General features: G+C 45.4%; 2 protein-coding genes across 5 annotated transcripts in view; both read left to right on the top strand.

Annotated features, from left to right (window-relative positions):
- Positions 1 to 446, top strand: part of LOC311245256 (uncharacterized protein) — a gene marked incomplete at both ends in the record, with an annotated part of 38471 nt that extends 38025 nt beyond the window's left edge. The window contains one exon of the mRNA XM_084335091.1: positions 436 to 446. Coding sequence (XP_084191217.1) covers positions 436 to 446 — 11 coding nt within the window. The remainder of the gene's footprint in view (positions 1 to 435) is intronic.
- Positions 447 to 693: 247 nt separating this feature from the next.
- Positions 694 to 13312, top strand: part of LOC311244676 (complement C1q-like protein 2) — a 41037-nt gene continuing 28418 nt past the window's right edge. For all 4 annotated transcript variants that reach the window (XM_084334312.1, XM_084334310.1, XM_084334311.1 and 1 more), the window contains exons 1-2: positions 694 to 712; positions 2088 to 2162. In XM_084334312.1, the coding sequence (XP_084190438.1) occupies positions 706 to 712; positions 2088 to 2162 (82 nt within the window). In that variant the 5' untranslated portion in view covers positions 694 to 705. The remainder of the gene's footprint in view (positions 713 to 2087; positions 2163 to 13312) is intronic.

The raw sequence follows: 13312 nt of genomic DNA, 5'->3' as shown, positions 1-13312 counted from the left end.
TGAGGTGCAAGCATAGTCGTAGTACCCTTGAATGAGTGCTCCTGCCAGAGTCTTCAGGGTATTCTTGTTTACCAGAGAGGAGATCCGGTACAAGAATCGAGTTTGTTTATGTAAAAGTGTATTAATTTGTAACTTCACAGTCTGCTACAGAGTGTTGATATTTCAATGGTGTGTGTGTGTGTGTGTGTGTGTGTGTGTGTGTGTGTGTGTGTGTGCACATGCAATCCTATAACCCATGAAATGCAAGTGATATGTCATCTTGGAGGGTGCAGTTCGGCAGGCGGACCTGAGTGATTGAAAATGGTTTTATTAGTAAGTTTGGCATATGGTACAGAAGCACATATACAGAAGCAATACTAAAAGGATAACAACACACAAAGCACAGGGCTTGTCTTCATCGTGGTTATCGTCACCCGTCTTGCTGTTCCCACGTAGTGGAGCTGTGACCCAGGAGCCTCTCTACCAGTGGAGCAGATGTGAAGAAGTCGTCCGCATAGATCTGGTAGTTCTGACCGCTCGCTCGGCAGTGTTGCCACGGTGGTGCGGCTCCAGTTTATTGCATGAAGACACATTCATGTGTTATAAGAGACCTACTCATTAATACACTGTTATGTATGTTGTGTATAACGGATTATAATCCATTATAGCTGTAAAGTAAAATATTATTTTTTTAAATTTTCTTTTTCAGCTGCTCTTGAAACGCAGATGAAAGGTAAGGGATTTTTATGTAAAAATGTGTTAATTTGTAACTTCTGCTACAGAGTGTTGATATTTTAATGGTGTGTGTGTGTGTGTGTGTGTGTGTGTGGCGCATGTGTATGAATGCACATGCAATCTTATAACCAGTGTTCATTTCGTCAGCTAATTTAGTTTTTGTCTTAGTCATGTGTCAAATGCTCTTTTTAGTTTTCATCATAATTAGTCATCTTCATTTATTTTCCGTTTTGTCAGTTTTAGTCAACTACAGGTCTGAACATTTTAGTCTTTGTTTAGTCTCGATTTAGTCTTTTTCGTTTAATCTCGCCACTCAGTTACAGCCTCATAGATTGGCGTGAGCAAAAGAAGCTAATGTTAGTGCTAGCTGGTTAGACTTATGTAAGCTATTTAATGTGTTCTATTGTAGTGGAACAACATAATGTAGCGATCCGTCATGCAGTAATGTAGGGAAGAAAGAGGAGAGTTTCCTTTTCTTTATGGTGCTTTATTTCCAGCTCAATATGGGGTTTCACAGGTTGATGATTCCCTTCTCATACACAACACAGCTGCCTACCTAATACGCTAGCTTCACAACAACAACGTAACATTCGGTCCTTCTTCCCATATCTCCCGGGGGGAAACAACACCCCCAGCATAACAGTGGTGCCCCTAAGACTGAAAATAAGAAGACCACACAACTAGGGCGACACACACCCATGGAACGATTTGTTGGGCATAGGGGTTCCGCATGGACAATTATGTTTGTTACGTTCCTGTCTGCAAACGAGTTCCTGTTAGCTAGCAGGTAGCAAATACAATTCAAGTTGATGTTGAATAAACATTTAGCAAGATTTTATTTTGCAAACTATATTTTGTGTCGTCGTTTTTAGTCAACGACATTGCATGAATTATTTCGTCACATTAGTGTCACATGATCTCCATTAACGTGACGTCTTGTCTCGTTTTTGTCACGGGAAAAAGCTTCGTTGACGAGCGGATTTAGTCATGATTTTCGTTGACCAAATGAACACTCCTTATAACCCATGAAATGCAAGTGATATGTGATGCTATCTTTGTCTCACAGGCAAACAGGGTTCTTTCTCAGCCTCCCTATTGGCTTCTGGATATGGATACAGTGTTATATGAATATTCATAATTGCTCATAATGCATTATTAACATGCATAATAACTCATAGTGTCTTGTATCAATAACCAGAATAAATCACAGCTACGGTGGGGCAGCTCCAGTTTATTGCATGAAGACACATTAATGTGTTATAAGAGATCTAATCATGGTTAATACACTGTTATGTATGTTGTGTATAACAGGTTTTAATCCATTATAGCTGTAAAGAAAAAGAAAAAAAAATTATGGTAATTTTCTTTTTTAGCTGCTCTTGAAACCCTCAACGTGAGATCAAATGCCACAGAGAGTGAGGTGCGGGCACTGCAGAGACAGAATGAAGGTAAGGGATTTGAATGAATGAATGAATGAATGAATGAATGAATGAATGAATGAATGAATGAATGAATGAAAACTTTATTTAACAGATTGCAGAATGGGTACAATACAGTACGGCTCAATACACACAATTGTTAAGGGGATGCAGACCAGAGAAAGACGTTTGTCTTGTTTACATCAGGGTCCCCCATTTTCAATTCATATTAACATTTATGACATACACAACATACATGACATTTATGGCATAGGGACATACAGGTATTTAGTACTGATACATTTGTGACATAAACGGTATTCAAATATACAGTACTGTTACCCATAGATCCTGACAGAGTATATACATATGATGGGGAGGGGACTGTACATTAGGAGGGGGTGGGTGGGTGGGAGAGAAATATACATACGGCTGGGAGAGAATATATACATGCGGTGGGGAGGAGATTGTCTATTAGCCTGTTAAGCCTTAAGGTCCCCCTATAGGGGACTTTTCTTTTCTTTATCATAAATCGATCAATAGAGACCGTATTATATCCCCAATTATCATATCATGGGGTATCATTGGAAAGCCACACTCATTGGCTACAACCCTCTGCAAAGATTTTCGAGATCGCCAAATTATTGACGGAGCTAGAGCCCCGGGAGTCGGGGGTGGTAATGTGTACTTTTGCGTACTTTATGGCATGCCTCACATATCGGCATGTAACTCGAGAACCGCTGAACGGATTTTGTCACCTGAAAGGGCAATCGACAGGCAACAAATAGGGCTTTAATTCTATCTATATATTGTATTAAAATAAATGCACCCCCGAGCCACTAGAGGTCGGCAAAAAATCGTCCACATGTGGGCCTTTGGATGTTAAGAGGTCAATGTTTTTAAATATATTTTTTTGTAGCCAAGAGTAAAGACCATAACCCTGTCAAAAACAGTAGTCAAAGTGATATTTTCATTTTTACCGATGTTTTATACGATTTATCGGAAATACAAATGTATCGGAAAATGCTAATTATCGTAAAAACCGCAAGGAAATGACTAAATCCAGATTCAACCCTGCCATTGGAAAGAGGAGCATTTTCCCTATCCATAGATGTATGATTTGGCCATAATAAGGTCAAGGTCAAGTTCAAGGTCAAATATGAATTTATAATTAAAATCGATTATCATTAATTACTGTATCTACAAATCCTTCTGTTTAATCATCTTCCCGCGGTTCATTTGCTTAGATTTTTTCTACACATGATCTCAATAAGGTGGTGAATGAGCTCAGTGAGCATTTTCTCCTACCCGTATCAATTGTTGATCAAAGATGCAAAACTCATAAATCATAATTTATATTCTCCTTTGTTTCATCACAATTTTATCAAGCCTAGTAACAGACACAATATTTCTGACACTGGAAATACATACCCCCAGTCCCTAGATGCTCCTAGATACCAAGAACATGCAAATTGACCTGGCAGAAGTGGAGCAATCTTCCATTTACTTAGGCATATACCTTTAGGCGAAATACGGCTTACAGATTAACAGGCGAGGGGGTGGGGGGTTTGGACATTTACGGTGGCCAGTTTCGAATTGCAGCCTCCCGTAGGTGCTCTTTAAGAGCGGTTTTGAATGTGGGTAGGGATTCACATTCCTTTACAGCTTTGGGTAGGGCGTTCCACATTGATGTGGCATAATTGCTAAACGTGTTTAGTCCCTTGTTTGAGCCGAATCTGGGTTTAACATGATTTGTTGAGCTTCCTCTGGTGTTGTGACCTTTGGGAAGTATTTTGACATGTACATGGGTACCTTAGTCGTATAGTGTATCTTGTAGACCAGGCCCATTGCAAGTTGCTGTACTCTGTCGTCTACTCTAAGGCTAAGCCATCCTAGGTTGTCAAAGTGGGCAGGGGTGAGGTGGGTTCTAGGAGTCAGGTCAAGCAGTAGTCCGACCAGTTAGTTTTGAGATGTTTGTAATCTTGTTTTTAGCGCCTTTGAGGTGCTTTGGTACCATGAGGTGCAAGCATAGTTGTAGTACCCTTGAATGAGTGCTCCTGCCAGAGTCTTCAGGGTATTCTTGTTTACCAGAGAGGAGATCCGGTACAAGAATCGAGTTTGTTGGTTGACTTTTTTTATGTAAAAGTGTATTAATTTGTAACTTCACAGTCTGCTACAGAGTGTTGATATTTCAATGGTGTGTGTGTGTGTGTGTGTGTGTGTGTGTGTGTGTGTGTGTGTGTGTGTGTGTGTGTGTGCACATGCAATCCTATAACCCATGAAATGCAAGTGATATGTCATCTTCGAGGGTGCAGTTCGGCAGGCGGACCTGAGTGATTGAAAATGGTTTTATTAGTAAGTTTGGCATATGGTACAGAAGCACATATACAGAAGCAATACTAAAAGGATAACAACACACAAAGCACAGGGTGTCAAGACTTTTGGTTTATTTAATATAAGGATCAGATGTGTAAAGGGGTCTAAATAAGTTAACAGGTGTTTGTGATTGGGACTGAGCATGCGCAGTTCGCGCAGTTGCCTTTCAAATGGTGGCGGGCTGTCACTTCTCACTATAGCATTGACAGGATCACATCGCCCATTGGTAAGTGGACTTTATTAAGGGATTGCAATGTTAACTTGGCTGTGTCACATATGTACAATGTAATGTATCACGTTGGCTGCTGGCTGCTAATGCAGCCTGCGGATAATATTTGCATAGTGCACGGTGTTAGTGATGCTGGCTGAATGAATGAACGTTGTGTCTGAATGTTTGCCACTAGCTTGTGGCTAGGCTAACGCTCCTCGCCGAGGGTGCAGGGCTGAGCTGGTGTCTTGGTGGCTTTCCCGGTTTGTCACGTGAGATTCATGTGGGGAACTTTGGTGTGTGTGTGTGTGTGCTTTGATGAATAAGAACTGCTATCTTGTCCGTTGTGTATGTGGGTCGCGCTGTGTGTGAGGAGCAGTTGCTCACGTTACGGAGGAGGAAGTAAACATTGCCATGCATTCTGGGAAATGGAGTCATTCTAGTTCTCTCTCCTTTCACCCACAATTAAAGGGGACATGACATGCTGGTTTGATAGTGTATAGTGGAATGTATATATATAAATATAAATTATATATATAATATAATATATAAAATGAATAGTGTATGTATATTTGATAGTGGTATTGATATATTAATATGTATATTGATATTAATATTAATATTAATTGATTGATTGATTGATTGATTGGTATTGATATTAATATATATTGTATATTAATATTATGATTAATGTGTGTAACTGAGGGGTACAATTCCCTGACTGTATTGAATAAGTATGGTATCATTAAACCACTACTGAGTTATGTACATTACTACTGGCCATACAGTACACATGTATATGAGATGAACACCCACACAATAACACGGCTTAACAAAGAAAGTCCTGTTTGGAATATTTATTAGAAGAGCATCAATATTATCTTACAGTATTGAGAATTAGAGTCGTGCTTGTAAGGCGAAGAATGTGCATGAATAGGTCAAGAGCGTAAGTCCATGAGCATATTACGAAGGGGATCATTAATACCACCTGTAGCATAAGAATTATATAAGGTACACTCGTAGGTCAGCTGGAGATACTAGGGGGGTTCCCTCCGGTTGTAAGCCAGCAGGGGAGAGGATTTGTCGGTAGCAAAAGTCTGGACCAACGAGGAACAAAGAGACTCCAGGTACAGGAGACAGTGCAATAATCCCTTGGTCCGTAGACAAAGCAACAGCTATTCTCCGGTATGCACTGCAGCATGGATGAAAGCTAGCCAGCCTCTGAGTCCCAGAGGCGGGCTCGACGGGGCTCCTCACAGGGTAAATCCCACACGGTAGTGGGGGTAGACGATTCTCTGCTCCAGCAGCCACAGGACCAAAGCAATATAATCCAGCCGAAAAGGGCTCTGCATACGTCGGTGTAGGTTATCCAGTGTACATATCCACACGGTTCTCGTCTAGGGCTCCTCGGATGGCGGCACAAGGTTAGGCCGCCCAGCCTGGATAAGCACACTAGCTCGGTACGATGAAACGTTGGTAATGCTGGTCACTGTAGAACGGTAGCCGCACGATACACTATACATAATAGACTATTACTTAATAATAGAATAGGTCGAACTCGACGATACAGCGTTAAACTCTGACACTTCAGCTATCAATTCGCACGCGGTCTCAAGGCTCTATTTCGGGGCAAAACGGGCCCACTTCACAGCACGTTGTATCGTGGTGAAGGCTTCTGCTTTTAGTTACTAAGTCTAAGGATAAGTGCTTCTGTATCCACCTGCGCCGTATTTATACGTAAGGTGAATAATCTAGTACCAGCCTTATTTCTGTCTCATATTACTGCGCAAACCTGGGCATGTTGAGACATGTCTTAGCGGTGACTTTGAACTAGACATTGGGGGTATGGCCGTGGCGCCTAGGGGGTCGCTGTCCAATAGGAGAACGAATATTATGGTCTGGCCTGTACTAGGTAAAGGGATATTCCGTGTATATGTACAAAGAATATACAAGGGATATCAGACGATATACAAATACTATACAATATATCTCAAGTAATAAATATATATATTCGGTTTAATCTGACCCTTTGTAACAATGTGTATGCACTGCATTTGTTCTGTTTCACAGGTTTTTGACCTATTTGAACAGGCTGACTCTAGAGGCATGTGGCAGGGCCTCAGAACAATGACAGACTACAAAGGCACCCCCCTCAAACTGAACAGTGACATCTCCTTAGCAAATGATCTCAATTCCTTCTATGCGAGGTTTGAGGCTGTGAATAACAACACCAGCCTACAAACCACGGCAATGGGGGGGGGGGTCTGCTGATGGAGACTCAGTGTTCAGGGTAACAGAGCATGAGGTGAGACGGATCTTTAAAAAAGTGAATATCAGGAAGGCAGCAGGACCGGACGGCATCCCCGGCCGCGTCCTAAAAGTCTGTGCCGACCAACTGGCCCCGGTATTCACTGACATCTTCAACCTGTCCTTGGAACAGGCTGTCATCCCCACCTGTCTGAAGAAGTCCACCATCATCCCTGTACCCAAAAAATCTACGCCCGCTTGCCTCAACGACTACCGCCCTGTAGCCCTCACCTCCATAGCCATGAAGTGCTTTGAGAAGCTAGTGAAGGGCTACATCTGTTCCTCCCTCCCCATCAACCTGGACCCTCTGCAATTTGCATATCGCCCCAACAGGTCCACGGAGGACGCCATAGCCCATGTGCTGCACACAGCAGCATCACACCTGGACAAGAGGCAGGGGAACTATGTGAGAATGCTGTTCATCGACTACAGCTCAGCATTCAATACCATAGTCCCCTCCAAACTCATAGCCAAGCTCAGGGACCTGGGCTTGAACTATGACCTCTGCCAGTGGGTCTTGGACTTCCTGACGGGCAGACCCCAGGTGGTAAGAGCCGGCAACTGCACCTCCTCATCCATCACGCTCAACATAGGGGCCCCCCAGGGCTGTGTTCTGAGCCCCCTCCTCTACTCCCTGTACACACATGACTGCGTAGCACAGCGGAACAACAACACCATCATCAAATTTGCTGATGACACAGTAGTGGTGGGCCTGATCTCTGCCAACGACGAAAGGGCCTACCTGGAAGAGGTAGAGAACCTGTCACAGTGGTGTCAGGAGAACTGCCTCTCCCTGAACGTCAGCAAAACAAAAGAGATGATTGTGGACTTCAGGAGGTCGGGGGTCAAGGACTACAGCCCCCTCAGCATCGACGGGGCACCGGTTGAGAGAGTGAACAGTTTCAAGTACCTCGGAGCCCACATATCCGAGGACTTGACATGGACCACACACATTGACAGTGTTGTGAAGAAGGCACGACAACGCCTCTACTTCCTCAGGCGCCTAAGGAAGTTCCAAGTCAGTCAGAAGATCCTTAGGAACTTCTACTCATGTACAATAGAGAGCATCCTGACCGGCAACATCACCTCCTGGTTTGGGAATAGCACTGCACAAGACCGTAGCAGACTACAAAGAGTGACACGTTCAGCCGAACGCACAATTGGAGGGGGGCTTCCCACCCTCCAGAACATTTACAACAAGCGGTGCAAGGGGAAGGCTAAGAGAATTTTTTTTTTTTTTTTTTTTTTTTTTTTCCCCTCCATTTTCCTCCGATTTTCTCCCATCCCAATGTTAGTCGTATGCCAATTCCCAGTCCCTTCCTGGTCGCTGCGCACTTACCCCCCACAGTCAGATCATCTGGGAGAGTGGAGGCTACCACGTGCTTCCTCCGACACACGTCCAGCCAATCACTGCTTCTTTTCACCTGGCAGCGCGGATTCTTATCGAGGGGGCGTAGCGTGTGGGAGGACCACACTATCCCCCTCGAGTCCTATCCGCGCTTAGCAGGCGCCCCGACCGAACTGTAGGAGTCGCTGTTTACAACGACCCGGACCCACCCCGCCAGCTTCCCCCACCCTCTAATACAGCCAATTGTATTAGTGCAGACGGCCAGCCAAGCTGGTGACAACCCCGGAGCTGTGAGCTGGATTCGAACAGGCGAATCCAGCTCACAGCTCCGGGGTTGGTGACGAACGCAATCTCCGCTCGGCCACCTAACCGCCCTGGCTAAGAGAATTATTAAGGACTCGAGCCACCCGAACAACTGCCTCTTTGAACTGCTGCGGTCAGGCAAGCGATACCGGAGTCTTAAGGCGAGCACAGAAAGACTCAGAAGAAGCTTCTATCCCCAGGCCATCAGGCTGCTAAACGAACAATAAACACTATGCAACAACCATCAAATGCACACAGCACACACACCCACACGCACACACTCACTCAAACAAACAACACACTGCAGCACCCACTCTCCACACTTTAGATCACACAAACACACTTTACACTTTATATTTATTGATAAAGGATTTGCACTACAACTCGTACACCTACTGTGAATTGTACCTAAATTGCACCTCGTCCCATTTCTGCCTTGCACTATATAGTATTGTATATTAGTACACTGCACAGTATTGTATATTGTATGGTAACTACGTCTATTCTGCATCGAACATTGTACATATGTCTAAACTGAACACTGTGACTTCATTTTTTTACTTCTAATTTTACTATGTTATTTTATTTCATACTTATCTTGTCTTGCACAGTCTCTGGAGCGTAACAGTAAGAAGCATTTTGTATAAAAGTATTCTGTACTTCTGTATGACAAATATTAAAGAAACTTGAAACTTGAAACTTGAAACTATGGTAAGCCTGTGGTCAACTGTGGGAATTATAAAGGTTGTATTGTGGAGAAAACATCTCAACTAGTTTGTGTAAATAAACAAACTCTAATGACTAACCATTGAGTCATCCATTGTGTGGTGCCTGTCAGCCCTTTCGGAGGGATTCAAATAGAACATTCTTGAAAGATCCGAACAGTCAAAAACCAATTGACGCAGTCAAAAACCAAGGCCCAGCTTTCAACCAAGTAGGCCGGATGATCTTGGAAGCAAGGACAAAAAATTTATTAATTAAAGAGACTGCTTAACCCATCTGACTGTTAGCTAACAGCCCATCCATACTGCCCCCTGTACATCTGCTAAACCTGCTAGCCGAAGACAAAGAGCTAAAGCCAATAAAAGGGAACAGTCGGAAAACAAGACTATTAAGCCCAGTTGGGAGAAAAGCTCATAAGTCAACGGTCGAAGAAGGAAAAGTTAGCAAGATGGCAGCGACAGAGGAGGAGCTGGAGAAGCTGAAGCAGAGGCGTTCAGCAGCCCAGACTGCTTTTTCCAAAAAAGCCAACCATCTCACCTCCAGGGCTCATGTACTAGGAGAAAGTGAACTGAGAGGTGCATGGTTGAACTTCAAGATGGAGCATACCAGAGTCGAAGAAGCAGGGTTTGAATACAGCACGGCCCTGAAAGAAGAGGGCATTGAAGAGTCCACAAAAAAGGCGGTGCAAGTCGACGAGAAAACGGCGGAGTGCTACCGTACGTTTGATGGAATCAAGGTCATCGTCGAAAAGAACTTTTGGGCCAGGTTTGCTGAACAGACAATTGTCACCCTCGCTGAAGAGGCTGAAGCAGCATTGGACCAGGCAGAGGAAACCGACCATAAGAAGATGACTAGGAGGGAGCGCGAACTGGGGAATACAGACCTGGAACGGAAGATTGGCGAGCTCTACAGAGCTGTGCATGAGTGGACAGACCTGATTCCAATAACAAATACAAAGGAGTCAAGGGACCGTAGCAAGGAGCTAAAGCAACGACATGATAGACTGTGGGATAAATGGCCGTGGCGAGGCTGCGACCAGCCTGGTGACGACGATGACCAGGAAGAACACGCAAAGCCTGAACACAAAGAGCATAGCGATAAGCAAACTGCAATGACCGGTGCTCACGCACACCCTTATCTAGTCTGCCCCATAGACTCTCGGACCCCTGGACCCATCGTCCAGCCTAGCTTGCCCAGCATGGCCTCTGATCTCAACGATGCTGCACTTCAAAATGCCACAAGCACATCACATGGCACCTTCCACGCACCACCAGTTGGTTCCGGCACATACCCTGGTGCTTATAACTTCAGGCCCCAGATCACTCTAGAGCGAGCACGCCTGCCCATGTTTTCTGGTAACATGAGAGCTTACTACCGTTGGAAAGCTGAATGGGAGGACCTGCAGCAGCTGGGAAACCCACATGGGTTGGAAAACGTCAGGAAATTCCATCTCCTAGGGAGCCTAGATGAGAAAGTCAAGAGGGACCTCGTGCTGTCCAGCTACGGATCCGCCCATGACATATTCAGGCTCCTGGACAACAAGTACGGAAACAAGCCGAAGATAGTGCTGCTCATCTTAAAAGAGGTTCATGGACTTTCCCCCGTCAAGGGAAACCAACCAAGAAAGACCATCGAACTAATTGAGGCTGTGGAAAGAGCTCTTCGTGATCTCCAAGTCCTGGGGGAGGAAGATGCCGTGAAGAATCGGGTGGTGGCTCATTCCATCGAGAGTAAGCTGCCTGACACCCTGAAAGAAAAGTGGCTTACGTATAGACTTGACCCTGTAAGCGGCTTTTCACCACAGACTCACTTTGATTGCCTACTGCAGTACTTGAAGAGACAAGAGGACATCCTTGAGGAGTTGGATCAGCTGCAGCCCAGTCCAGCAGACTATCCTGAGAGACCCAACGACTGAGGTAGAGAAAGGAGAGCATTCACCAAAGCCACAGCGGGAAACACCCAAAAGGGCTCTCAACCAAACTCATGCATAGCGTGTGGGGATGAAGAGCATGCAGGTAGACTGTTTTCCTGCAAGGTCTTCAAGAGACTAAGCCTGTCCAGCAAGAAGGCTCAGTTAAAGAAATCTGGAGCATGCTTCAAGTGCCTGTGCCTCCATGGTGAAGACTGCAGTTGCACCCAGAAATTCCTCTGTGCAAAGTATGACTGTCGGAAAGGGAGGTCCTCAGACCATAACTACTTGCTCTGTCCGATGCCACCGACCAAGAAGATGGAAAAGAGTGGAGAGCAGAAGGAGCAGAGCTATTCAAAAGTAGAGAGGCGGGGACTTGGACTGACCAATAAACAAGAGGAGCTCCTTGCCAAACTCTCCCCTGAATTAAAAGCAGAGTTCAAGGAAGCGTTCTCAAACAGAACATCAACAACAGTGTGCACCAGCAGTGAGCCAAGAGAATATCCAGTGGTAATGATGCTACTCGAGGTGACGACAAACTCGGGTCAGCTATTCGGCACTTTGATCGACCTAGCTTCAGATACGAACTACATCTCGAACGAAGCCGCTGATCGTCTGAAACTAAATGGCGAAGACATCAAACTGATTGTCCAAGGAGTTGGAGGGATGGAGAAAACAGTTGCTACCAAAAGGTATTCCTTAAGATTGAGGGTAAAAACCCCCAAAGGAACAGTGGCGGAGCACAAACTCCTTTGTTACGGCTTGGAAAACATCGCAAAGGTGAACCAGGCAGTCACGCCGCAGCAACTCCAAAAGTTCTTCCCAGACGTCGCAGTCAAAGACTTGGTCCGCCCTGAGAAGATTGACCTACTGATCAGTCACAGGGAGGGTCGCCTAGTCCCACAGCCAATCAGAGTGGAGGGAGACCTCATCCTCTGGGACGGTCCCCTGGGAAAGACTGTTGGTGGAGCTCATCCCGACCTCTTTGAGGCAGTGGACCTAGCGTTGCATAGGTCTGAAATCCACTTTGCACGGTCAATGAGAACAACTTCAAAGGCATACCGAGAGATCCTTGTGGGCCCAGCAGGATCAAGTAAAGCCCAGGTTGAAGATCAAGAAGTACTCCTCCGAAGTACTGCATCTACCAACAAAGAAATCATTGAAGGGTTCAAGTGGGACAGCGTCGGCGCGGCCTGTGATCCTCAATGTGGTGGCTGCAAGTGCGGTAGATGTCCCCCTGGAGGGAAAGAAATGACCCTAGGAGAGGAAAGAGACCTTGAAAAGATCAAAGAATGTCTCACCTACGTACAATCTGACAAGCACAGCAAATCCCCCCACTGGGACGCAGCTTATCCATGGAGAGGAGACCCTGCGACGCTGCCAGACAACCGACGTGCCGTGGAGGCGACCTTCCGGAACACTGAGAAACGCCTTGAAAGGGAGCCAGAGTGGAAGGCTGCATACAGAGAGCAGATCCACGAGATGGTCTCAAGGGGAGCTGCCGCTAAACTCACCAAAGAGGAAGACGACAGCTGGAAGGGACCAAAGTGGTACATCAGTCATCTGGTCGCGCCAAATCCTCACTCATCAACTACCCCTGTGAGAATTCCGGGGGGTGAGTTTAAACGACCTCTTGTACAAGGGACCAGATGTCCTCAATCTGATCAGAGGAGTCCTTCTGAGATTCAGGACTGGGATGTTCGCCGCCCTAGGTGACGTGAGAAAAATGTACAACTCTGTGTGGCTAAAAGACGAAGAAGTCCAACTCCATCGATTCCTCTGGAGAGACAACCCAGAGGACGAAATCGAAGTCTTCGTCGTTGTCAGAGTCAACATCGGAGATAAACCTGCTGGCTGCATCCCTCAGGTCGCCATGAGGTAAAAAACGGCAAATCTGCCCCAGTTCGCAGCCATGGTAGAAGAGCGCCGGGTTCTGGTAGAAGACAGCTACGTAGATGACATCCTGACGTCCCACGATGACTTAAAAGAACTGGAGAAGATCACAG

This window comes from Notolepis coatsorum (assembly GCF_963971535.1).
Source record: "Notolepis coatsorum genome assembly, chromosome: 18".
Classification (NCBI taxonomy): domain Eukaryota; kingdom Metazoa; phylum Chordata; class Actinopteri; order Aulopiformes; family Paralepididae; genus Notolepis; species Notolepis coatsorum.
The sequence above is the reverse complement of the archived record's forward strand: the minus strand, read 5'-3'. Positions and strand labels throughout refer to the sequence as shown.